The following is a 13219-nucleotide window of genomic DNA, read 5'->3' as shown; positions in this document are numbered from 1 at the left end:
GATTAGGTGGTGTTGGAGGATAGGTTGGACTCGATCTTGAAGGTCTCTTCTAACCTGGTTTCTATTCTACTTTAGCAGAAGGGTTGTACTGGATGACCTCCAGAGGTCCTTTCCAACCCTCACCGGGCTGGGATTCTGCAGCTCTGTCCACTTATGTCTGCAGTCAAGACGTGGACCTTGGGTGATCAAATCTGTGATACTGTGAGGGCATTAAAGCAGCAAGGAGTCTGGAGAGACATTTCTTTCAGGCAGTATCATTTATTTCAAATGATACAGCTCGAACTTTCTGAACAGCCATATTACAGCCAACCTAATACAGGTGCTGCAGCTTCACTAGAACGTGAACAGTTGTGGAGGTTTCCTTCGAGCTCTTTGTCCAGTTTTTCATAAAACCATAAAGGTATTTCCCCAGAAAACTCTCTCCTCCCCACTGCCCAAGCTGCCCTTTACACAGCAATCATTTTGTTCCACCTGAGGAGAGAACCAAACCCCCCCCAACACTTCCACCATAAACAAAATTACCAATGCAGTTTCACTGGAGCTGAGTTGTAACAATGACTTAGAATTAGCCCTGGGGAAATATCTGCTGACAGGTAAGGGGGGAAAAAAAAGAACCAAGAAGAGCTGCTCTACACATACAGTTCAGAAACTGAACTGGAATGGGTGGTAAAAGGGGAGATATTTTGCATCAACCACAGTGCATTAAACCCCCTGCATACTGGTCCCATAAAGGTATGCCTGATGCATTTTCCCATTAGACTGATGATCTGACATCTTCACCTGCATCTTCCCCTGAGACTTGCAACATTTCACTTGCATATATACATAAAAAATATATATATAGAAAGGATATGTTAGATAAGTGTCTTTATATAGTCCATAGTTTGAAGTGTGTAATATAAACCAGCTGTTCACAGGCATCTCAGTCTGTACCTGAAATCGATGTCGTTGGCTGGTTGCAAAATGCCCAGTCCTGCACGGGATTGATCTAAAGAAGGACACTGCACATTGGTGTCCACCAGCTCTAGCTCAAAATATGAAAAAATCACAGTCAGAAACTGTTTGATTTCATGGACAGCAAATAACCTGCCAGGGCACTTGGCTATGCCCGTCCCAAAGGGCATGTAGTAGTACTTGAGCTTGCGGCCGCCACGGTAGAAGTCGGTCTTCTCTTCCCCCTTCTCGTTGAGAAAGCGATCGTATTTGAATGTCTGCAAGCAAAACCAAGAGTTACTTCATGTTGTCATGGTTTTCTCGAGGTTTTGGAGGCATGGATGCCATTAGGACACCAAGTGCAGGCTGGGGAAGAAGAGCCTCTAGCCCTAAGTGCTGTACTGTAGCGCCAGCCCCCGTAGTGCTGTTTTGGAGATGGTAAGCCCAGGGAAGCTCTGCTATGTGGGACATGATCACCAGGTCGTTGTGATAGTTTTCTGACCTCTTAAAGGAAGGCTTGTGACCTGCATCCTTGCTCATACAGCAGAGCAGGAAGATTTCTTATTCTGTGCTTTTGGGAAAACATTATCCTCGCCCTCCCTCAGCCCCTCCATAGTGGTGATTGTTCCTCGCTGAGGAAGGCAGTAAGTAGGAGGCTGCCGTGGGCTGGCAGCACACGTTTTAGTTACACTAAAACATGTTCAGCAGGTAATGCTTGCCCTGACTTTGTTATTTTCCTTGCCTATTGTTGTATTTCTAGGTGTAGGAACAGATTGTCTGGAGTACAACAGAAAACCAGCCGTGGGGGGCACCCTGATCAATGCTCTGTTTCAAGGCATGTTAGCTTCTGCTAGAGCTCAAGAGTTTAATGCCCTTTGATAAACACTTACCAAGGGATCAGCATAGATTTCTGGATCAAAATGCAGGAGCTGAGGATAAAGAGCTACAAGATCATCCCTGCGAATGTTGTAAAACTCATTTTCTAAGTGCAACGTGAAATCCTCCTTGGCAACTCGGAAAGTCATGGATGCACTCGACAGCCTCATTGCCTCCTTGATGATGCTGTCTGTAGGGAGAGGAGAGGCAATGATTACCATGGAAATGGTATGTATGTCCTTGGGGGAGGCCATGCCTTTTGAACTATTTCAGGCCCTGCATTTACTGGAAGAAGCATTTAAAAATATCTTTCTAAATGCCTACCAAAGTATCTCTCTCATTTCCTTTTAGCATTGTTATCCCTTCTGCAGATAACACCCAGAGCATAATCTGCTTTCCCCTAGCAAAAAAATACTTAGACTAGAGGCAACAGAATATCTGAGACACATTTTCACTCAGAGATAAAGAGCAAACCAGCCAAAACTGGAAATGTAACAAGAAACCGTGCAGTGATCAGGATTTTCTGACACTTTAGGAGGTGGTGCATAAAAACTGGTTCTCAGAAAACTTTTACTTGTTTTGTTTCAGTATAAGCTGCTTTTTTGTTTTTAAATCAACAGTAGCTAAAGGGTGACATTTTCAAACCTCTCTGTGTCTTGGACATTTGATCTGAAGTCACTGCTAAACAAAGTATTGCTCTGAATTAGCCATGGGTCTCCAATCTGTGTTGTGTAGCTGCATTGAGATGATTACCCATGAGATAATGCTATTTGCATCAGTTTTGGTACTCAGCACCACCTGGGCCATTGGGAGGATGATTGTGTTGGTTACTGCTAAGAAACAGACAGGATTTTATCCTAGTCTTTGTCAGTTGAATCATAGAATGGTTTGGGTTGGAAGGGACCTTTCAAACTCAGCCAGTCCAACACCCCCATTGCAGTCAGCAGGGACATCTGCAAATAGAGCAGGTTGCTCAGAGCTCTGCCTCATTCCATAGTGATTCCATAGCAAGCATTAATATAGTAACAAATGGAAAGCTGTGAAAATTGTGGGGTGACTTCTGGTGCTTCTGTGTGGAATAATCATACCTAGTACTGGCATGTTATCCAGCTGCTTTCGGGTCAAGGAAATGTGTCTGCCCTCTGGGCTGATCTTCTCTCCAGTGCTTTCCAAAACAGTTTGTACTTCTTTGGTAGCAGCTCTCATTGCTTCTGGGTTCCTAAGACCAAAAGAGCAGAAGCAGAACAGCATTTTACACTTCAGAATGCTTTAAAAAGGCACTTCACCATCAGCTTGCTTCCTGAGTAAGATTTAGTTTGTTGGCTGACAAATGCAACCTCCTAAAATGAAAATGTTGCAGCAAAATGGTGCAGTTACACTTTGTCATGTCTTGGCACAGGTATGAGAGCTTCAAAAAGAATGAAAAGAACCTCAAGGAGTTGCTTCTTGGGACAGAACTGATGTGCATAACTCAGGTAAGAAGAAGTACTGTCACTACCAAGCAATGGCAAGAACAAGAAACAAACCAATCGATTGTAGGTTAGGCAGTAGCCCCTAGAAGGAATCTGATGGACAGGATTATAGATCAGTTTTATAATGTCACTTATTTTGGATGATGTCCTATTGTGTGGCAACATTCTGAGTCCACACAGTATCCTTCACTGTCCAGACTTTCTAACAGCTGTGGAATACATGAGCTGTGGTGAAATGCTTCTAGATTAAAATACAGGATGCAATAGTGTCTTGATGAAGGCACAATTAGTCAGGGTGCTAAAAGACTCCAAGGCCAGAAGACCTAAATCCAAAGCATTCTTGGAGTGAAAAGTAGTCAAGAACCTCAGATACTAGCACTGGCAGGTAGAAATGAGGATGCAAGCCACTGGCTAAGTAAAACCATCAGCAATTTGGATGCATACTGAAGAGTTAGTCAAGCTAAGGTAGATTATACGCCACAGAGGCCCACTCTAAAATGGGCATTAAATATTATCTGAGCTGTGCACTCCTCTCATGAGTAACAAGCTCAGCAGCTGCAGTCTACTCTGCACCCTCAGCAGAATCTATTGATGTGTAAACTATTTCCTATTGAATATCTATGAAGCCCACAATGAAATTAAAGCTCATTTTGCCTGCTCTAGTGAGGTGGTCTAAAAATGTCTGATGATATTGGGAGCCTGCTACACAATTCCTGTTCTGACTGCAACCAGCACTTCTAATGCCATATCATACAGATTTACTCCAAAGCCTTCTTGACAAAGTGTTTTGTTTTTCCTTAAAACCTCTAGAGGATTGCTCTGTGGCACCACTACTTGGTCTCAGACAAGCAAAGTGGGGTTCTGTGGGAGTCCACAGCAACGTGGCACTTCGGTTGCAATCGGTAAGCTTTTGGAGGTGCCAGGCAGGGGAATTTGCCTGTGTTGTTGAGCTGGTTTCTGGAAGACAGCAAACACTTTTCTTACCAGGAAACAAGAAGCATAGGGACTTACTTAAGAAGATAGAACAAGCTCCAAAAGGTGGCAGGAATGGTGTTGGCTTGCGAGGCCCAGAGCACCGCCACGTGGGTCTTTGCTTTCTCCATGTCGTCGAAGGTCGACAGAGTGTCGTTGAGGAACATGCGGAGGGTGACAAGCTCAGAGAGGTTGTCCCTCTTCTGCAGGTTCTTGTGGAGGAGAGCTTCTCCCAGCTTCTCCCGTGCGCTGTGGGCACTCTTGAAGAGGTGGATAGGCAGCCCTGCCACGAGGGCTGGGAAGATCCTATCGAATTCCTTGAAGTTCTCCATGGCGTTTAGGATGTGAGCTCTCTCAGCGTCCTGCTTTGGCGATAGAGTTGCGTCATTATTTGTATTTAACTCTTTACCAAAAAGTGTTAAAAAGCCAGACTCAAACATCACTTGGCAGCAGAATGTGTAAAGTCCTTCTGTCACCCAGGCCTTGGGCTGAGGTTTAGAGGTTCTTGACTGCAGCATGACGTACTGTAGGTTCTCCATCATTGCATCGATGAGGGCATCTAGGGCGTTACCTTGCAGGGTCCGAATGAAAGTCTGATGGAAATTTTCAGTGGTGTTTCCCTCTGCTGGGTCAATGCTGCCATGCCCAAAAGCCTGTCAAAAGTTGATTACACACATGATAAACAGCTGTCATAATTTTGGTGAAGTCTAACAGAAGGTAGAGCCAAGGACTAACTTCATAGCTTGTTGGAGCTGGAAGCAGATTAAGGGCTATTAACAGTAAAAGTGATACTTTCCCAGGGAACAGGTAGGTAGGCAAATGGAAATAGAGTCAAACAGATGCTTACAAATCAATGGGCACGGTCACCTAGACATTCATCCAGCTCCCATCAACAAGAGCTTTTTTTGTTAACTTCTGGAGGAGTTTGAGCTCCTACTGTGCTGCACCATTTTAAAAGGCATTAGGAGGAAATCATCCATAGTAGTGAGAACCTCCTGAAAAAGGGTTCAGCTTCAGCAAGCTGTAGTATCATTTTGCAGATGGTGTTAATTGTAGTTCTGCTTCAGCAATCTACTACATGGCTAAATAATGTCGTTCTTGGACAGTCCTAATCAGTGCAGACTTCCTTTCCATTAAGGAAAAGACAAGACCCAGTAAAAGTGAAGGAACAGGAAACCATTTCTGTTTCAAAGGCACAGTTATGCTATAGGGACTAACATCTTTCCTGCCAGCAGACACTTTGCATGTTAGACATTAAAAGCATTTTAAAAGTGGTACCTTGGCAGAAGTAGCAAAATGGAACTTCTTCCAGTCCAGGTGTTTGCCCTGGCGTGTCAGAGCGTTGTATGAAAAAGGGTCGGTCAGGAAGTGAATGTATTTCCCTGCTACTCTGCAGGTGAAAATGTGCCCATGCTTCTTCTGCTTTTCTCTGAGGAACTCCAGGGGGTTGGCACCAAACTGCAAGGCACAGCCCAGGTATGGAAGGAATCCATTTTCAAGTGGTGGCTCACCTTGTCGCCTATGAAACACAAACAGATGCTGGAAGTGTGAATGTGTATAAAGCTCTCTTCTGCAGGATGCCAGGTAAGAAAGATACTGATGCTGTTGTAATGTGAACAAATGCAAAAAAAACCCCAAACCCAAACAAATAGAATGATAAAAGGTTTTCTACTCCTTAAGCACTAAGCCTACTGTGAGGTCTGGTATGTAAGAACAACCCCAGTATTTGAAGGGGGTTACAGGAGAGCTGGGGAGGCACTTCCTGCAAAGGCATGGAGTGACAGAACAAGGGGTAATGGCTTCAGACTGGAAGAAGATGAATTTAGATTAGATATAAGGAAGATATTCTGCCCCTTGCCCAGAGATGTTGTGGAGACTCGAAGCCTGGTAGTATTCAAATCCAGGTTGGATGGGGCCTTGAGCAACCTGGCCTAGAGGGAGATGTCCCTGCCCATAGCACAGGATTTGGAACTAGATGGTCTTTAAGGTCCCTTCCAACCTAAATCATTCCATGAATCTATCAATCTATGAATTTTTGGCCAATGGGATCCACAATTCAGTTTGAATCCCAAGGGGATTTTAATAACCCTTTTAAGGTAAACCAAGAAAACAACAGCTGAAAACCGCAGAATTACAGGAGGTCAGTAAATATCTTGCTCCTGCTGTAAATGTGCCAGTAGGATAGATGCTTTCTAAGCTATATGCATTTGACATAGCAAGGGACATAAATACTGTGTTAAACTGTGTTGCTAGAGATGCTAGACTGATAATATGGAAATGTTTGTAAGTAGGTATGGAACTATAATTAGATACAAGTAGGTATTAGCTGAGATTACAATGCAGGTAAACCTACAGCCCAGCACTTTAGGAAATCAGAACATGCATATTCAGAGTTTAATTCCCTCATTTGCACATAGATTTGTAACTGCAGCTGTGTCTAGGCATTACCTCACTGTTATTAAAGAGCCCAGAGACAAAAATTCTGCTCTAACATCACTCTCAGAGCCTCGCCCATGCTGCCATGCATCTGCCCATCAGACACTCTTCAGTTTGCACTTCTTTTACTTATGTAGACAGGATATTTGACATAAAGGCTAGGTACATGGAGATGCATTTTAAAATAGATTCCTTACCTTCTCCTCCTCCCTCGAAAAAGCCAAAATGCACAACAGAGTATGGCAACTGCTCCCCAGATCCAGGATGTTATGATCATTTCTGGTGGTGTCTCAAAACTTCCAAGTGGAGAGCTGGTAACTACCAGTATGGCAGCAGAGGGGACTGAGAATGATACAGAAGACAGGTGAGGATTTATATACTGTAGGTGCACCCCTGTATCTAATTGCATTCAGTCAGTCTAGCAAGCTATTGATTAACCACTTCTGGAGACAGCCTCTGGTGTCTCTGTTCTGACATCTTTCTGCAGGGAGCTCCACTGGATTGATGTAGCCAGTTGCAGGCATGGCCTTGAGCTCATGTCACACATCAGTAGTGGTGCCAAAGTAATCAAAGAGCTGTAATAGTTGATAATTTGAAGGTCTGTCAGGTGTGTTTCAATCTATCCTCCAAATTTACCAATTGCAGTTTATAGTTCAAGTTTAGCAATAAATGAAATGGGTACTGAGAAGTGCCCAGAGGTTTCAGACTGGTGGCTGCAGTTTGAGCTGCTGTCCTTCAGCTGCCAGCCTGCTCATCTCCTCCCTCCTCATTCTCATGGAGTGCCTTGGCTGTGGTGTGCAAGAGCAAATGTCTGGGTGAAGGGATGGCTGCACAGATGGAGTCACTCCCTCTAGCAATGCTTTGGGGTCTCTATATTGCAGAGTGAGAGAGAAGAAAGCAGAACTAGACAACCATACTGGTTTAATATGGTTTTTTTCATTGTCCTTGATCACCTTTCATTTTCCCATTAAACCTGTTTCCCTTTATGTTGGTGACTAGTGAGAGTTCAGACTTTGGCTTGCTCCCAGCAGCTAGCATTGAGCCATCGGGGGAGCAGCTCAAGTAGCTTAGTGCAGCATCTCATTAGTCATTGAGGACCTCATATGTTTCTAAAAGAGGCACTGATGGGTTTCAGTCACTTTTTCAAGCTCAGTTGTGTACCTTACAGCTTTGTGGTGAAACAGTAAAGAGTTGGACCTTTTGCTGTTCCAATTGCACAGAGCACTGAAGGCACTGAGCTGCAAACCTGGCAGATGATAATCATAGAATGGTTTGGGTTGACAGAAACCTTGAAGATCACCTAGTTTCAAGTCCCCTGGAATTGGCAGGGACAGCCTCCACTAGACCAGATTGCTCAAGGCCTCCTCCAGCCTGTCCTTGAAAATCTCCAGGGAAGGAGACCTCCATGACCTCCCTGGGCAACCTGTTCCAACTTTGCCCTGGCTTCAAAGCAAGGCCAGCAGCGAGGCACAGAGTAAACTCTGTGCACATGCCACTACATTTGAGGCAGTTTTAAAGCTGATCAAATAAAGAAACCAACTCTTCTCACAGCATTGAGATTGCCCTCAGTTAAGCTAAAAGCCAAGTTCTTTTGCATGTCAGCTCAAAATCCAGCCCCCCCCCACCTTCCATTTAAGCACAGCTGTTTCTTTGATGGTTCTAGAAAAACTACTTTTATCCCCAGCTGAATCTACCCTGTTGTAACAGAATTGCTTTACAAGAGCCATGCTTTCCCATTTCCTATTTGTTACCACTAGGGGAAATTTCAGTTCTGGGTGTCATCTTTGACTACATCCCATCACCACTTCCTCATCCTAAACAAGTACAACCATTTTATTCTGTTTGTGTCTAATCCTTATTGCCTCTGCAGGTCTCAGCCATTTTATGTCCAAACAACACTGGAGAAGAAAGCTGGAAGCTTCTGTCAGTTTAGTGTCTAACACACAGGAATAATTAACCAGCAACAGGGACCCGTGGCTCCTCACACTACCGTATTTGGCAACAGGTAGAGCTCCCAGTCCCACTTGAATTTCTTTTTACATGCTTTGAAGTATTTGTACTGCAGTGTGATGATAATAGACAGCCTCTCACTGCCACAACAGGAGTGACATCTCATAGAATCTTAGAGTGGTTTGGGTTGGAAGGGGTCTCCGAGATCATCTAGTGCCACAGGCAGGGATACCTCCCACCAGCCCAGGTTGCTCAAGGCCTTATCCAACCTGGCCTTGAACACCTTCAGAGAGGAGGCATCCACAACCTATCTGGGCAACCTGCTCCAGTGTCTCACCACCCTCACTGTAAAGAATTTCTTCCTAATCTCCAGTCTAAATCTGCCCTCTTCCAGCTTCAATCCATCCCCCCCATATCCTACCACTACAAGCTGTTGTAAAAAGTCCCTCCCCATCTGTAGAGCTGCCCAACGTCTTTCTCTTTGTGATCACAGAATCCAGCCAGGGGGGTTGGACTAAATGACCTTGAGTGATCCTTTCCAACCCAAACTAAGCTATGAATCTTTTGCAGCCAGAAAACTGTTAACAAGTAATTGTGTGTCCCCACCTACTGGCAAACCTCTTTGAATGACACTTCTGTTCTCCAGCAGTCGTTGAACTGTGCTGGTCAGTGTTGGTTCCCTGTTTCTAGACAACAAAATTGGTCTTTATTCTACATGCCTATGTATTTTTCTTTGGATTTGCATATAAATATAGCTGTTATGAAAGCTGTCTCATATATACATGGACTTTCAGTCATGCTATGGGCACCCTAGATCTAAGAAGAAATAAAGGCCAACAGGGACCCACTAGTTGGAAACAGTCTGTAAGTTCCCCTCAATCATGATTGCAGTGGCTGTTGTGGCCACTTTGGGTTGAAGTCTCCAGAAGTTTGTGGAAAATGATGAATCTGGATGAACAATGTTAGCTGGAAAGGATTCACAGCCTGGGAATACTGGGATCTGCCTGGTGGTCAGGGAGAAGGCATCTTCACAGCTGTCCTTGGACAGTTTCTCTAGCGGTTCAGGATGCTCTATCATTTTTCCCTTGGATCTGTAGATGAACACGAGGATCATTCTGTGGGAGATCCTTGCTAGATTGTTGTCTAGGGATGGGAAATTTTGCCTAGAACAGTTGTACATCAATGTGTCTTTTACTGTAGCTCTGAGCTTCACTGGGCTGTGCAAAATGCAAAGAACTAAACCAAGTGTGAGGCACACAGCTCTGTGACTGAGCCACACTTCACTCTTCTAAAGGAAAATACACCTATCCTGCTGGAATGACTTCAGTGCTCCATCTTCCCCATCTTTTTGTGCCACAGTATTTATTGGGGGGTGCAAGTGAAGAACTGAATAGTTCTTCTGTATTGCAGCAGAAATCTGCCAGTCATGGCTTCAATCCTTTTCTGGGTCATATTCCCTCTCATGATGGTAATTTCATGCAGCCAAAGCTTGTTACTGTTGTGGCTAAAAGGGGCTGTGGCAGTGAACAGTGTCTGCATTGTGCAGAAGAAAAGCAAAATAAAGCATGGTGTTGTCATGACCATCGGATGAAAGCAAATTCAAAGTGTGAAGCTGCCCCACTGTCCATATGAGGTTAAAAAGAGATGAGTCTGGGAGCTGCACAAATGAGCTGTCCAAAGCAGAGCCCTTAGATTTACACCTGAATCAGCCTTCTGGCCAGAGGAAATTGAATTGCAGCTGAATGCAGATGGCTAATCTGAAAAGAACTCTCTCTGTGTGCTGATGTTAACAAACGATTCTGGTTTTTCCACTACCAGAATTGCTGTAATATTGCAATTTTATTGTAATTTGCAAAATTATTGTCATTTCATCCATTGATTTCTATATGGGTTTAGAATAGAAATCCCTTCCTGCTCTGGCAGGTGGGTTGGACTAGATGAGCTTTTGGAAGTCCCTTTCAACCCCTAACATTTTTTGATTCTGTGATTATTTGGGTGTTGGGGTTTTTTTTTAGTTTAAACAGGCAAACCCCAGAGATTCTCCTCTTACAGATTTGTAGATGGAAGGACTTCAACCACAAGTGGAAGTCAGAAAAGCCAAAAGCAGAAAGAAAGAAAGAAAAGAAGAAAAAGAAGAAATATATCCACAGAAGGAAGATGGTAACTCAGGAAGAAGAAAGTGATGGATGAAAGATGACAGGTAGATGTTGCAGAGAACAGGAGCTGAGGAAGATGAAGCCAAAGCATCAGGTAACAGCCAGAAGCACTGAAAGAGCTGGAAGGTTTACAAATGGGAGCAAATTACTGCTGTTCTTAACAAATGGATGAACATCAGTGCTTCAGTAGCCATATGGCTCAAGACTGATCTCATAACTTAAACAGTTTTGGTGTGGTCAGAAGTCAGTGGCAGACTTCCAAATAAAGCCACTCCTGAGCTACAGAAAGCACTTGACTTGCTGAGTCAGTGCAGAGACAGCTCTCCAGAAGAGGGAGGGCGTTGGGCCAACACCAACACATGCCTTGGGATGGGATGAGCATGTGATTGCTCATGGCAATTCATGTTCCCACAGCAGACTCCCCCAGAATTTTCAGCTTGGTCTAAAGACTTCCAGTGGTGACAGATGTGAAAGGGAAATTATAACTTCAGCTGTGGTGTTTTGTGATCGAGGAACTGTCGGGCAAGGAGGCTTAACTGCACAGAACCCCAGCATGGTAGGGGTGGAAGGCACCTCTGGAGATCATCTATTACAAACCCCTCTGCTAAAACAGGGTCACACACAGCAGGTTGCCCAGGATCACAACATCCAGGTGGGTTTGGAATCTCTCCAGGGAAGGACTCCACAACTTCTGTGGGTAACCTCATCCAGTGCTCTGTCTTCCTCACAGCAAAGAAGTTTCTCCTCCTGTTCAAGATGGAACCTTCTGTGTTCCAGTTTGTGCCTGTAGGACAACATGTGCCCATTGGCTTATCACTCGGCACCATTCAAAAAATGGCTCCATCCTCTTGACCCCCACCCTTTAGATACTGACCAGCATAGAGAAGATTCCTGCTGCATTTTCACGTTCAGCTGACTGCAGTAAAGGCAGAACACAGAGCTATGCTCCACCAGGTTACTTCAGCTACATATTTTGAGGGCAGGGATCTGCCTGTAGTCCTCAAGTCTGGCTTCATGCTTTGTCTGGACCACAAAATATCACCTAAATCAGAGACTGTAACCTCAGCCTGAACCAGAGCACTTCTGATGTGAGTGTACAAAAGGTTGACTTAGAGACACTGGGAGAAAGGCAATAACCCTGAGTCCCTGGGGATGCAGTTGAACAGCAAAAATAACTGGTGATGGGAAATTTACATCTTATTCCCACTATGCCTACATAGTCTTTACAAAGAGTACAGCTTTTTAAACACAGAAACAAGTACGTCAGAGCCAGGACAGAGCTGTGTAGGCTATTTAAGTCCTTTCCAGTGAAGTCTCACTTGTGGATCAGGCGCAGGAAGAGAACAGTCACCCCCCTGCCTGCCTGTGTAGAGCTCAAATCCTCCCCTTCCCCAGCTCACTTTCCTGCCTCCTCTCACCTAGGACTGACTCAGGGTGGTGCATGGAGGATGTTGTTGCCTCTGCTTCATCTGTAGTAAAGGTTGGAAGGTGTCTAAATGAATGAGGGGGAGAGAGGAACATCTTACTGCTCATTCCCTCGGCTGGCAGAGTTTGTTGCTGTTCCCCCCTCTGCCTCAGAGCTCTCCTGGGATGACAAACAAGCCCTCTTGCCAGGCTCTCCACACACACAGTTCCTGTATTTTCCCTCATTTTCCAGTTGCCCCACAGAGGACCTAGAATCTCTCTTTCAGAAGTGTTGGTCATCCACAACCATCAGTGAAGTCAGGTAGGTGGTGGCTTAACAAAGTGTCTTCTGTAGTCTCACAAACAGGAGACACAAGCTTGTAGAACTGAGAGCTCAGAATAACACATTATGAGCATATTCCATTTGAGTGCCCCAGTTCCCTGTTCTTCATCCTGGGAATTAGGGTAGAAAATAAACCAGCAATTGTTTGCACAGCACTGGGACACTAGAGTGTTACTTAGAAAAGATGGTGACAACATCAGTATTTCCATCTTTAGAGCAGAGTTTGAATAGCAGGACAGGAAATCAGGCATGAAACTGCCAAGTGAACAGTGGAAAATTGTGCAGTCACTGAGCCCCAGCCACCCTGTGGGCTGAGGAGGGGACAGTGGAAGTAATAAATTAGGGTGCCCTTAAAAGTCAGGATCAAACCTATACAAACAGGGAATCAGCAACACAGTGACCCAGGTAGCTTTCATTCCAGCAGTTTCCAATATTAAATACCTGAGTGCAGCGAGGCTCCTGTGATGTGATTCCTTCTGAGTCCCAGGGGTTGAGGCTGAAATCCTTGTTTCCATAAACAAACTCCCCAAATCCTTCTTTCTGTAAAAAAACTCCCCAAATCCTTGTTTACCAAGTCTAATTGGGTCTGAGCAGTGCAGCTCAGGTACTTAAGCTGGTTTGGCGTGGGTTTGGCCTAGAAACACTACGTCAGGACACTCATGGCACCTGGCTCAGGG

General features: G+C 44.7%; 1 protein-coding gene across 1 annotated transcript; it reads right to left on the bottom strand.

Annotated features, from left to right (window-relative positions):
• Positions 1-852: 852 nt before the first annotated feature.
• LOC104303479 (cytochrome P450 7A1) lies at positions 853-7020 on the bottom strand. Its single transcript, XM_009904105.2, has 6 exons — positions 6887-7020; positions 5532-5772; positions 4293-4906; positions 2898-3028; positions 1824-1999; positions 853-1211 (listed from the first exon to the last, which is right to left on the bottom strand). Exons 1-6 carry the CDS (start codon positions 6964-6966, stop codon positions 912-914), a joined length of 1542 nt encoding a protein of 513 aa, XP_009902407.2. The 5' UTR covers positions 6967-7020; the 3' UTR covers positions 853-911.
• Between the last annotated feature and the right edge of the window lie 6199 nt (positions 7021-13219).

This window comes from Dryobates pubescens, chromosome 3 (genome assembly GCF_014839835.1).
Source record: "Dryobates pubescens isolate bDryPub1 chromosome 3, bDryPub1.pri, whole genome shotgun sequence".
NCBI classification, from domain to species: Eukaryota; Metazoa; Chordata; class Aves; order Piciformes; family Picidae; genus Dryobates; species Dryobates pubescens.
This window is presented reverse-complemented; position numbering and strand designations above follow the sequence as displayed.